The sequence below is a fragment of the Protobothrops mucrosquamatus genome, unplaced genomic scaffold (genome assembly GCF_001527695.2).
Source record: "Protobothrops mucrosquamatus isolate PMUCROS unplaced genomic scaffold, P.Mucros_1.0 scaffold2114, whole genome shotgun sequence".
Taxonomy (NCBI): domain Eukaryota; kingdom Metazoa; phylum Chordata; class Lepidosauria; order Squamata; family Viperidae; genus Protobothrops; species Protobothrops mucrosquamatus.
This window is the reverse complement of record NW_015388215.1, coordinates 49507-63349: the sequence shown is the minus strand read 5'-3', so window position 1 is coordinate 63349 and position 13843 is coordinate 49507. Positions and strand designations below refer to the sequence as shown.

At 37.4% G+C, this 13843-nt stretch overlaps 1 protein-coding gene across 1 annotated transcript in view; it reads left to right on the top strand.

Moving 5' to 3' along the window:
- The window catches only part of LOC107294827 (myosin regulatory light chain 2B, cardiac muscle isoform-like), a 22744-nt gene extending 10534 nt beyond the window's left edge, over positions 1-12210 (top strand). The window contains exons 4-6 of the mRNA XM_015824093.1: positions 3531-3609; positions 9462-9510; positions 12100-12210. Coding sequence (XP_015679579.1) covers positions 3531-3609; positions 9462-9510; positions 12100-12198 — 227 coding nt within the window. The 3' untranslated portion in view covers positions 12199-12210. The remainder of the gene's footprint in view (positions 1-3530; positions 3610-9461; positions 9511-12099) is intronic.
- Positions 12211-13843: the final 1633 nt, after the last annotated feature.

The window sequence follows — 13843 nt, the reverse complement described above, 5'->3', positions numbered from 1 at the left end:
ATATATATATATATATATATATATATATATATATATATATATATATATATATATATATATATATATATATATATAAATCTCATCCTCCCTGCTGAACAAACCAGAAATGTCTAGATGGGTCATTAAAAATCTAGACATAATTTTGCCAGGGGAGAAATCTGCCCACAAAGCAGGAAATAAACCAAATTGACTTTACCCTGAGTTATATATATTTAGCAATCTGTGGGGTGTCAGAGTTTCTACACCAGGGTGCCCAACCTTTGCAAATTTAAGACTTGTGGAATTCAACTCCCAGAATTCCCCAGCCAGCCTGCTCTACACATAATACCCAGTGTTAGCCTACGTTCCATGAACGTGTAAAGGACTTTCCCATTAAGTTAGTGTTTCTCATGGTTCTGGTAGAACTGTATTGTGTATTGTTTAGCAGCAGCTCCCCAGATTTTCAAACTATATTCTATATATCCTGCATCATCTATTCTTTTCAGATTCAAGTTATCAGATTGTATGTATTTATTTATAAATATTGGTAAACTCCATTTCTGGACAGACTCCATAGGCAAAAGGATAAGATTATAGTATGAAGCACAATGAATATTTTAAAAAATGAAACCAGCATCTATTTAATATATTTGTTGTTGTTGAAGTCGTGTCCGACCCATCGCGACCCCATGGACAACGTTCCTCCAGGCCTTCCTGTCCTCTATCATCTTCTGGAGTCCATTTAAGCTCACGCCTACTGCTTCAGTGACTCCATCCAGCCACCTCATTCTCTGTCGTCCCCTTCTTCTATTGCCCCCAATCTTTCCCAGCATTAGGCTCTTCTCCAGTGAGTCCTTCCTTCTCATTAGGTGGCCAAAGTATTTGAGTTTCAACTTCAGGATCTGGCCTTCTAAAGAGCAGTCGGGGTTGATCTCTTCTAGGACTGACCAGTTTGATCACCTTGCAGTCCAGGGGACTCAGAGGAGTCTTCTCCAGCACCATAGTTCAAAGACCTCAATTCTTATTTAATATATAAATCAGGCTATATATTTTTATCTCACATAAAGTGCTATAACTCCTGTTATCTTTGACTGCTTTGATCTTCATTGTTGTTATTAATTAGTTTATAATTATTTTAGAGGGGAATAAAAATAATAATGCCATAGAACAACTAAAATAGTAGTAGAATGACTGTGACAAAAGAAAATAAATATAATCCCAATAGTAATAGGCACCTTGGGTGCAATCCCACAACCTACGGAGCATCATTTGAACACCACCAGCATTGACAAAGTCACCATCAGTCAATTGCAAAAGGCAGCTTTACTTGGAACAGCTGACATCCTGCGACTCCACCTTCAAGCACCACCAAACAGCATCTACCTATCGCAGGTCCTCGGGAACAACTCAACAGGTGGCTAAAAATGCAAAATCCGGTTGAAGCATCTAGCTGACTGTGCAACAAGCCATGCCATTCTATTTCAAATGAGGCATGGGGCAGCAGTCACAAAATTGCTTATCTCCCTCACCTTGCACAAGGTATTTGTGCAACTTACTCTCAGCTTTTCCAATCTTGTGGAGCTCACGTGCAATTATGTTCACTTATGTGGAATCTATAACTCTCTAAATTCTGAAGACTCATGGATCATATTATAGGACTCTGCATGTTTACTTACCATAAATATACTTATCCTCTAAAGCACCTAACAACTTTTCAATCACCAGGAGTATCAATGGGAAGCAATTGTTAACAACTGATTTGACGGTGTTTCAGATTTAGGTCCCATTGGTTGGGTGGTTATTTAAATCAGCGAACACCTAGAGGCAAACAAAGTCATTACTAAAAGCCAACATGGGTTTGTCAAAAACAGATCATGCCAGACAAACCTTATTGCATTCTTTGACCAAGTGACAAAATTAGTGGATCAGAGGAATGCTGTGGATATAATTTACTTGGACTTCAGAACAATTAACCAGTGGAACAACCTGCCTCCAGAAGCGGTGAATGCTCCAACACTGGAAGTTTTCAAGAAGAGACTGGACAGCCATTTGTCCGAAATGGTATAGGGTTCCTGCCTGAGCAGGGGGTTGGACTCGATGATCTCCAAGGTCCCTTCCAACTTTATTATTATTATTATTGTTGTTGTTGTTGTTGTTGTTGTTATTTGCAAAACTCAGGCAGCCTTCAAGGGGCAGAACAAAGTTGATTTTATGTTCTCTTTGCTGTCCCCTAATAGTTAACCCAGATTTTTGCTGCCAGATAGGGTAACTGTCATTTTTCTGCAGCTGTAAAGGCATAAGTGACCTTTTCACCTCGAAGCCAAGAACCAGGAACATCACAAACATGTATTTGTGTGTATTTCTTTCCAAGGAATGTGCTATAGAGATTAAAAGAAGACTATCGGAGGAAACAGTCTGTTATATTTTCTCAAGGCATTAATCCAGCGGGTACTGATGTTGGCAGCCGGTTTCTGGAACTACTAGGCCCTCTGTCCTGTGAACACACAGAATTATTTTGCAGCTGTTATTTTGCAGCTATTATCACTCTTCTAAAGGATAGTCTGTTCTGCTTTCACAAATTTTTATTCTGAAAAAAATGAAAAAGATAATCATTAAATACGTATGGAATAATAATGGGAACTATATTTAATTCATTTCAGTTAAATCAACTTTAACATTTAGTCTACACTGTCTTTCTCTCCTGGTCTTGAACACTTTCTGGAGATTAAAAAAAAAGTTACAATCAAGTAGTTTTATTTATTTATTCATTCACCTATCTGCCCTTTTCTCAGCTCATCCAAGGGATGGAATATTATCTGTCAAATGCTGCTTGCGTGCATCACTTCCAAAAATGCTGGTAGCATCTATTTCTAAGACATTTGTAGAAGTGGAACAATAGCTTGGAATCTTGGTTCCCTAGTTAGTTGTCGACATTATGCAACAGGGCTGACCCTTCCTCTGGGTAAACTGGAGATTCTGATGTTCACGAGGGAAAAAAAAGGGGGGGGGTGCTTGGTTCAGTTGCTAGAGAATGACAAGAAGATCAGTGGTGGGATTCAAATATGTGAACAACCGGTTCTCTGTGTGGATGCCGTTTCCGGAAGTCCATTCTGGGCCTGGGCAACAAAAAAAATTAGCTATCGGTTCTGCTGAACTGGTGCGAACTGGCTGAATCCCACCACTGAAGAAGATGCTTTCAAAGCAAACTCAAGATACAAGAGTGGCAGATTGTGCTGTCTCATGTCTGAGCAGTAGTAACACTGCTGCAGAAAATTGGAATTGCTTCCCTTTTTGACATATCCCAAATGATTGAAAAGTGCAGAACGAACACCCGCAAACATTTGCCTTAGCAGAACTGGCTGAATTATCTTAGATGGCATTGTTCAGTGGACTCTATTCATGCTTTCAGTTGCCAGACCTCAAAGATATAGGAATCAAATAGTAAAAGATAATAATCAAACATTGCACGTTCAATATGTCTGCCGTTAATGCCTGTGCAGAAAAAGCATTCAGAGTATAAAGAATCCGATTGTTCCTTTTTTTTTTTTAAGGCACGGATCCAGAAGAAATCATTTTGAATGCTTTCAGAGTTTTTGATCGAGAAGGAAAAGGTTACATAAAAGCAGATTAGTAAGTAGTATTTGACTTTACTTTTTTTTTTTTTTTTACAAAAAATCCCTTCCCTTCCCTTCCCATTGTTGTTTCTGTTGTCTGCATTTTGTCTGTAGTATCATGCCTTGTTTCAGTGAGATCTCCAACAGATTAATCTATCGCCACGGAGAACGAATCAGTTTTTAGTCCAATTTCTGAGGCCACTGAAAGTTTTCAGCGCATTGAGATTAAGATCAGAAGAAGAAAGAACGTGAAAGCTAAATATAGAGCTTAAAGCAGAGGAGAACTCAAAGATTATTCAATGCTCAGTGCATTCAGATTATTACGGAACCATGGCTTTCCAAAGGTAATTTGGCTGATGGGGTCGTGATGGGTCAGACACGACTTCGCAATTAACAACAACAACAAATTGTTTGTTATTTTGTTCCATCTTGTAGCAGGATTTGAATATGTGCACTGCACAGAGCCTTCAGAGTTAGGTGGCTTAATGCATATTTTATGTTTATTTTTATTGCTTTTTAATTAACAACAAAAAAGAACAAAACACAAACAAAAAAATATTACTGTTATCATTTTTAACCTACTGTATTCTGTATAAATGAGCCCCGTATTTCATTACACTTATCCATAAAAGTCTACATTTATAGACAATCTGCTCATAGGTAGTTTAATGCATGTTTAAAATAAATAAATAAGGACTCCTTCCTCATTATGCTATCCTTCAGGTGGTGTTAGGCATAATGAATCAGGGCCATACATTAAGTTCCAGTTAAAATGATTTACTGCTCATGCGTATACACAAGAATCTAGTCAACTAATGATCAGCATTAAACTGGGGCTAGATTAAGTCAGTGGAATTCAAGAGCTGTTGGACTTAGACCATTTGTGGAAATGTAATGATTCTAAGCTGATTACTCACTTGGCTCTACCCCCAGGCTCTGCCTGCTCTTCTCCTATAGGTGGACTGGGAGCACAGCTTCTATAACTCCCAACCACATGCCAGTGGGGAATAATTGGGTTTATCGTGCCAAAATATCTTGAAAGCATCAGGTTGGGGAAAGCTACATTAATATGACACCCAAATGTGTTATTAGTATATGATAAATAAATCCAGGGCTTCTGTTTCTGGGAATGATCACACTAGCAGCAACCAGCCCCCTATAAACCTAGTTAAATTTGCTAACAACTTTATTCGTTCATCACCACAGGAGAACTTCATTTTACTTGTTAGACCTAAGGGTAACATTGATCCTTACAAATCCATTCCATGACTATATTTTGACATTCAGCACCATTTTGACATTGGGATCTAATTGTTATTTATTTATTAGAGCCCCTCATTCATCTCTTGGAGAATTTGTCCTGTTCATGATAGAGTTGCTATTAATTAATAGAATTTTTCCATATTATTTTTTTTAAGAGCAAGAAATGGCAATAGCAAAATAATTCCCCTCCCCCTCAAAATGGCGATGTTTGACCTTTTAATAGGAATGTTTGTCTTATTAACTTCCTTTTGGGAGCATTTCATTTTTTCCACTGGAGATATTTTCACTTCTTGCTTGGGAAGCTATGACTCACTTGGAAGATTTGAAACAGATGATATGCATGTACCCACCACACACCCACACATACATGCATATACAGGTAGTCCTCGACTTACAACAGTTCATTTAGTGACTGTTCGCAGTTACCACAGCACTGAAAAAAGCGACTTATGACCATTTTTCACACTTACAAAGATTGCAACATCACCATGGTCAAAATTCAGAAGTTTGGCAACTGACTCATATTTATGACAAGGTCCAGTGGTCCAGAGGTCATGTGATCACATTTTGCAACCTTCTGATAAGCAGTGGGGAGGGCAGATTCACTTAACAACTGTGTTACTAACTTAACAATTACAGTGATTGACTTAAGAATGGTGGCAAGAAAGGTCATAAAATGGGGCAAAACTCACTTAACAAATGTTTCACTTAGCAACAGAAATTTTGGGCTCAACTGTGGTTGTAAGTCCAGGACTAACTGTATGCATGCACCATCCTCCTCGGGTATCTATATTTATGAGCCCGAAAATCAGGCACAAAGCATAGTTGAACATCAGCAGCTACAAAACTGCAATTATTTGTTTTCTGCTTTTCTTCAGAGATAATGCTTCAATTGCCATAAGAAGAGTCCCACAAATCTGAATCCAAACAGACTTGGTTGGAAATTAACTGCTCAAAATTTAGCCATCAACCTGCCTATTTCTAGGGCCTGGAATATCCCTCTGCACTCTGGGGGGGGGGGAATTCTCCTTTATCTTGCTTCCTGTCTTATCTAATTAGCTAAAGGGATGCTCAGTTTTCTGTCTAACAGGAAATCAATGCAGAGGATAGTAATTTTTAGCACTGGGAATTCAGTCTTCTTCTTCCTACCTAGGACCAGTTTTTTTATCCTTAACTAGAATAGTTGCAACATTTTCTGCCAGTTTATTTTATGGGAGTTTTCTGTCTTGTTAAACAAGGTCAGCAATTGCCTAAGTCATCTTGTTGTTTTAGGATGAGGCAAGGGCCCTGGATGGAGCTAACACATAACAGGAGAACCATCAAACAGATTGGGTTTTTTAAAACAAAAATAAAAATCTAATTAATTTGTACTTTTCACTCAGACAATAAAAAGAATCAATTAAATTATAAGCCCAAGAGTGATCTCACAATCTGGGGTTTTCTCGCACCCTCTGTATTGATTTCAATGGTTAAAAAAATAACAGGGGAACCGAGAACTGATATAGCATATAAAGAGAAGAAAATGTTAGGAGTGACACAATGGAAAGAACTTTTTAAGTATTTTCTATATGTCAGGATGGGAGGTCCATATCGAAAGCAAACATATTTTGATTTCGACATGTGGATTTTTCTTGAATTGACTTCCTTGTTTACTTTTCCTTCATGGCAGCACTTCTCAATAATAAGGGCAATTTCATTAATGAGCTTTCAAAACATATTTAGTAAAAACTTTTTGAAGAAGATTCTACCTCCTACCTATGTACATAACAGTTCATCTATTAGAATTTTACCTTGCTTTTATTATTTTTATAAATAATAATAATATTAGTCAGCATACATTCAAATGAAATTTTCCTACCTGAGCAGGGGGTTGGACTAGATAGAAGACCTCCAAAGTCCCTTCCAACTGTGTTATTCTGTTATTCTGCTTCTCATCCAAGAACTGTAGAAGCTTCTTGGATGAGAAGCAAAATAATCTTCAAGGAAAAACAAAGTCAATTGTCTTTTGAAAAAGCACCTTGGGGACATGAAGAATGGATAGCTTAATTTAGACTTGGGATGTTATGTATTTATCCCTGTACTCAGTTCTGGGAAGTCCGGGGGGGGGGGGGAAGGGGATGTAGGGGTAGAATTATATAAAATTTGGTGTATTTGTAAATATAATGTAAATGTTTGTCTTTAAGAAGAGGGGATGATCGGCTAGTACCCCTAAACTGCATCAGAGGTGGTGGAAAAGAAGGTGATGGGATGTGTAGGATAGTTGGAAAGGAGGAAAGAGGAGAGGTGGTGGTTAAGAGGGGGAGGAAGGGAGAGGGAAGTAGGTAGGAAGGTTGAGGGAGTGTGGATGCGGGGGGGGGCACCGATTATTTCTGAATACCTACTGAGTAGGCTTTTTATGTGTTTGTTTTTCTAATGAAATGCACTATATTTGTACTATTTGTTTACATGTTTATTTGAAAAAATTAATAAAATTTGTTAAAAAAAAGAAAAAAAAAAGAATGGGAGGTTTATTTCTGAAGAATGGCAGAATGCTGTGCTCCAGTCCAGATTTGCTTCTATGTTAGGCAATTTGATTTATCATCTATTTAGGCCTTAAGAATTCGGGAGGCATCTGATGGAAACCTAAACACTTTGAAGTCTTTCTGGGCACCTATCCAGACATGAAATACCATGTCATTGGCCCCATGAAGTCCTTCTCGAAGCAGCATCCCAATTAACGAAACCCACTTGTTTCCATTTCTGTTTAAGTAGCCCTGTAGGGTTTACCAATCTTGTTTTAATACTGGAACTGGATGAAGCTGGGACTGCAGATCCTGTCATCTGGTGTGTGACATCAAGGACATTGGGCGGGCACTTGTTTATGAAACTCTTATGAAGATCTGTGATCTTGTTCTTGTTGGACATCTTTTCTTTTCATACCCCTGGGGAAATAAATAATATGGAAAACAATAACTGCAGAAAGTCCTCTGTTTGGAAAATCTGCATCTTTGTTTCTCTATAAAATAAATAATGGAAAATGTACAGGGATTCCCCCCCCCCCCAGGCCTCTTTATATGCCAAGATGTGAAATGCTTAGGATTATATCTGAGCTGCATTTATTCATCTTTGCTTTGCCCCTTCCTACCCCACCTACCTCTTTCCTCAGAAGTTTTTTTTCCCAAAAATACTACTCGCTTGCAACTAAAAGAGGCACAAACATTCTGAAAAAGAAATTGAAATAAAAATGTCAGAAAAATCTGGTGGCACCTTAAAGATTAACAAATGGACTATGGAGCATGAGAGTTTAATAGACTCAATACACTTCACTATAGACAGATAACCTTTATTGTCATTTTTTTACTGTGGGCACAATGGCACACATTAAGTTGGACTCGATAACCTCCAAGGTCCCTTCCAACTTTATTATTATTATTATTATTATTATTATTATTATTATTATTATAATAATTATTATTATTATACACATACATTAGACATAGTCACTTAAGTGGTATATTTATTTGAGTACAGAGATGTGAAGAAGGGAAAGGGTGGAGAGTGGGGCCATAAGGAAGCAACAGACTAGATATCATTCAAGTTCAATGTTTTTCAGCCTTGGGAACTTTAAGGTGTGTGGTCTTCAACTTCCTAGCCATCGTTATCCTTCCCCATTCAGTTTGGAAGGGAGGGAGGGAGGGATACTTTTTATAGCATATGATACATGGAATATAGTGAGAATAATTCCTTTTTGCACTGTTCAGTGATAATAATAATAATAATAATAATAATAATAATAATAATAATAATAATAATAATAATAATAATAATAATAATAATAATAATAATAATAATAAAGTTGGAAGGGACCTTAGAGGTCATCAAGTCTAACCCCCTGCTCAGGCAGGTAACCCTATACCATTTCAGACAAATAGCTGTCCAGTCTCTTCTTAAAGACTTCCAGTGTTGGAGCATTCACTGCTTCTGGAGGCAGGTTGTTCCATTGGTTAATTGTTCTAACTGTCAGGAAATTTCTCCTTAGTTCTAGGTTGCTTCTCTCCTTGGTTAGTTTCCACCCGTTGTTTCTTGTCCTGCCTTCAGGCGCCTTGGAGAATAGCTTGACTCCCTCTTCTTTGTGGCAACCCCTGAGATATTGGAACACTGCTATCATGTCCCCCCTCGTCCTTCTCTTCGTTAAACTAGACATTCCCAATTCCAGCAGCCGTTCCTTATATGCTTTAGCCTCCAGTCCCCTAATCATCTTTGTTGCTCTTCTCTGTACTCACACTGCATATGTACAGGTAGTTCTCGACTTAGAACAGTTTGTTTAGTGACCATTCAAAGTTATAACGGTACTGAAAAAAGTGACTTATGACCATTTTTCACACAACTGTTGCAGCCTCCTCTTAGCCATGTGATCAAAATTCAGGCAGCAACTGACTCATATTTATGATGGTTGCAGTGTCCTGGGATCAGGTGACCCCATTCTGTACTATTTACAGCTACCAATTTCCTTTTAGTATCAGAGACAACGTTGCATTGATAAAGCAACTTGGCCAGTAACCTTTGCTATTTTTTTTATTTTATTTTGCTTCACTTTATTTACTTTATGTGTTTTATTTGATACAGTATGAAAGAAGTGCTCATGACGCAGGCAGACCGGTTCACTGAGGAAGAGGTAAGGTTTACTTTTACATGCAAACTGTATGCACCCAACATAATTTTTTCTTTTTATTTGGCAAGAATAATTTTCGTGGCAGGAATTGCTGGGAAGGATTTTATGGTCAAAACGTGATGTAAAGCATCATAATTTTTCAGGAGAATTTAGTAATTCCAGAATACATGGGAAGAGCTGCTTCTGATTATATAAACAGTCTCTCAAAGGCTGTTATTCCCTCCACCCCTCTAGAGAATAGAATAGAATAGAATAGAATAGAATAGAATAGAATAGAATAGAATAGAATAGAATAGAATCTTTATTGTCACTTTAAATGTACACCAGTCAGCATACATTAAATGAAATTTCATTGCATTCAGCTCTCAAAAAATACCATTATGCATATACCCACATATATATGACACAAACATCACAGCCTAGTTGGAATGTATACATATACATGGGGGGGGGGAAGGAATCATGTGAATTTACAAGATGGATGGCATAAGGAGGAGAGGAGAGGAGAGGAGAGGAGAGGAGAGGAGAGGAAAGGAAAGGAAAGGAAAGGAAAGGAAAGGAAAGGAAAGGAAAGGAAAGGAAAGGAAAGGAAAGGAAAGGAAAGGAAAGGAAAGGAAAGGAAAGGATCAAAATCCATCTCTCATGCATGGTTCCATTCAATATTTTTCAAATTTGGCAGCTTTAAAATGTGTGGAGTTTAAGATGTGTGGACTTCAACCCAAGCATGCTGGGGGAATCCTGGGGGGTTGAAATCCACACATCTTAAATTCCACACATCTTACAGTTGCTAAGCTTGAAAAATACTTAATGGGAGCATCCATGAGAGATGGCTTTTGAATCTCTGCTTAATATATTTGATAAAACTTTAAGAAGAACTTCATTAAATTACAAGCTGTTCAACAACAAAATGCATTCCTGTGCGTGAAAAAGGACTTTATTTTCTTAGAAGTTTTTAAACAAAGGTGGTCACTCATCAAGACAAATCTGGAGTAGGAGGGTCTGAAATTTCTTATGCATTATGCATTGTGCCATAGAAAGGAATAGATTTTTTAAACTTCTTTTCATTTTGGAAGAGTGTACTGTACTCCTTTTTTTCTAAACTGAAGGATCCCAAATACTTTAGCTTTTTCTTATGAAGAAGTCTCAATAATTTTTCTTGCCTTTTTTTGTTACACTTACTCCTTTTTTTGAGATGAACTTAACCAAAAGTATACCATATGAAGACCTGAAAGACCATATTAGAAAAGATTGTTGTGGAGAAAATCTATGTGGGGGCTAACAGTCCACAACAAATGGATGACAATCAATCAATCAACCAACCAACCAAAATAGACTGTACACTAAGAACTGGCATTTTTTTTCAGACATATCTCTATAGCTAGCTAACTATCATTAATCTTGAAAAGTTATTTTTATCTATACATGTGTATATACATGTATATATAATGGCAACATTTCACACAATTTTGACAAATGTGCCCCTATAATCTTGCAATTTTGTGCCGTCTTAAGTGGGATTTTGTGAAATTTTGGGTTTTTTTGGCTAAAATCCCATGAGATTTCTAGTCAGAATGCCTACACTTTGCAAGATTTGAAACTGAAAAAGAAGTGGACCATTTAAAAATGTTAACTTGCACTATTAGAATTTAATATAGGAATATTGCAGATTCTAGCGTCTTATGTTGCTAATATCTGTGCAAGAAGCTAGAGTAACCACATTGTACATTCATATAAGTTTTTTTTCTCCTAATAATACACAGATCTGAAATTTGTCCCATTATTAGAGCATATTGTGTTTGACTGGATTGTCCATCTCAATCAACATACTCTATTTTCATCGCAATTGCTACCAGTGTGCATGTGAAACCCAGTTTTATTGCCTCTATGTGATCATTATTAGTAATATATGTAGTCCTTGACTTACAACTGTAAGCCTGGAATTTCAATCATAAGTCATTACTGTCATAAGTCAAGGCACGTGACCAACCTGATTTTATAATATTTTTGTGGGTGGTTGTTAAGAAAACCCCATGGTCGTTAAGCGAGTCAATGCATTATATAGATTTTTTAGCTGAAAACTGCCCCCAAATCCCAGTTTCTAGCAAAATACATTGTAAATTGTATCATGTGGATGCAGAACATTGCAACCAACACCAACTGTAAAAGTGAGACGATTGCCAAGCACTTGAAATGCGCTCATGTGATTGCGGGTTGTGTGTGGTGCCACTATCAGAACTCCAGAATCGAATCATAAGTTCCTTTTTTTGGGGGGGGGATGTCCATCGTAACTTTTAATAGTCGCTGACCCTTTTCAGTTCAAAGCAGAAGATGAAAAAAAAATCAAAATGGTGGGCATGCTTTTTCTAGCAAAATCACATTTGACAATTTGTCTAACTCCACCTTGAACCGCCTGCAGTAAATTCTTGTTCAATACTTTTGCTGTCACCACTTCATTTCTTCCAAGTGTGAACAATGAATTATGTCCCTAAGTACTAGAAACTTGGTTAGGGTTTGTTGTGTCTATATGGAAACTGCAATTATTAACTCTCCCCATACGTCCCTTCTACCCTTTATTTTGTACATCATCTTCAGGTGAAGCAGACCTTCAGTGCTTTTCCTCCAGATCCCTCCGGTTACCTTGATTACAAGAATCTTGTTTACGTTATTACACATGGGGAAGAGAACGATTAACAAGATGTTGAACTGATCCATCAAGAAAACATAATTCACCCATGTTTCTTTGGTACTGACATATTGTTCGGTGGAAGCCAGATTAAAACAGTATTCTAAATTACCTTGTTTTTTTTAATTTGATAAAACTACATATACTATTTTTTTCTATGTTTTCCCCGTCTCCCTATTCTTCTCATATTTTCATTTTCTGCTGTTATTCTTGTCAGCAATATATAAATGGAATGTTCTTGATGAACTGGCTTCTTTTATGACTTGCTGACATGTCTAATATTCACCAGATGCCTTTACTGGCCAGCGTGATGGTTCTTAACCTCTTCTATTTCCTTTATTAAACACTTGGGGCTGTCTTTTTTTTCCTTACTGAGGAAAAGCCTTTGCTAAACAGTCATGATTATATATAAATGTTTGACTGGGCTTAATCTGATCCAAGGCTAACCCCAGGGCCTGTTTTAAATTTGAAGGCCCAGCTGCAAAACCTGTAAATTGGAATAATATTAATATATTTTTTCCCACGTGCATTTTTCCAACTACCATTTTAGAATTAGCTGCATGCACTATAAAGAATCTTTAGAAACTAGTAAAAATGTTTTACATTCAATAGTTTTATTCTTGGCAACCCCTGGAGATCTCTTTTTCTCAATTTGAGGACTATACCTACATCCTGGTTTCAAAGTTATATCTCTGGCAGGCAACAAAATTCCCCATAAGTCATTCCGAGTGTGCTTTATTATTCTGTTAGTCCATCTTTCTATCCCTGGGGGTCAGTAACTTCTACAAGCTCCCTTAAAAACTAATTGCCTCAAATCTTGTGAGATTTGGGTTATCTGACACAACATTTCAAGCTAGATGACTTGCAAGATATCAGCCTTTAATTTTTTAAAAGGTAATAATTTAGTATGGGAGTTTGATTTGTGGGAAGTTGGTATGCCTGCATCCGTAGTTGTCACACTGTAGCGCACAATGCCTGGTTCTGTTCAGAAGAGTTGGCTTGTTATTCTGTGTTATCCCTAAAGCAGGATTAAATGTTGAAGATCTAAGTTACAAGATAGGGGATTCAAAGTGAGCTTCAAAATGGAAGCTTTGCAGAGAGAGAGCCAAACTCAAAACCAAAAGTAATTTCCTGATCATGAGAGCTATCAAGCAGTGGTACAGCCTGCCTTTTAGAGCTGAGGATGGTCCATCACTGGAGGATTTCAAACAAAGATTGGACAACCATTTGCTGGGAATGGCATAAGGAGATCTTCCCAGGACAGATGGTTGGACATGAAGCTCTCCAAGGTCTCTTTCCTTCCCGTAGGATCTCTAAGATTCTATTTTAGACATTGTAGAGAGAAAAGCATGCTAGTCTATGGTACCAAAACAATCATAAAGAGAAAGCATATCTTATGGAGTAGCCTGCAACTCATGAGAGCTTATTCCTTTTAATAACATCAGAAAAGAGCAAAAAAAAATTTGCTATGATTCTTAACAAAAGCAAAGGGGTTGAGGTTCCCAAACTCTACAGCATAGCACTGGAGCAAATCACAAGGACGACATAGGATCCATCAAGAAAACATAGGATATTTTACTACAGGTAGTCCTCAACTTATGACCACAACTGAGCCCAAAATTTCCATTGCTAAGTGAGACAGTTTTTGATTTT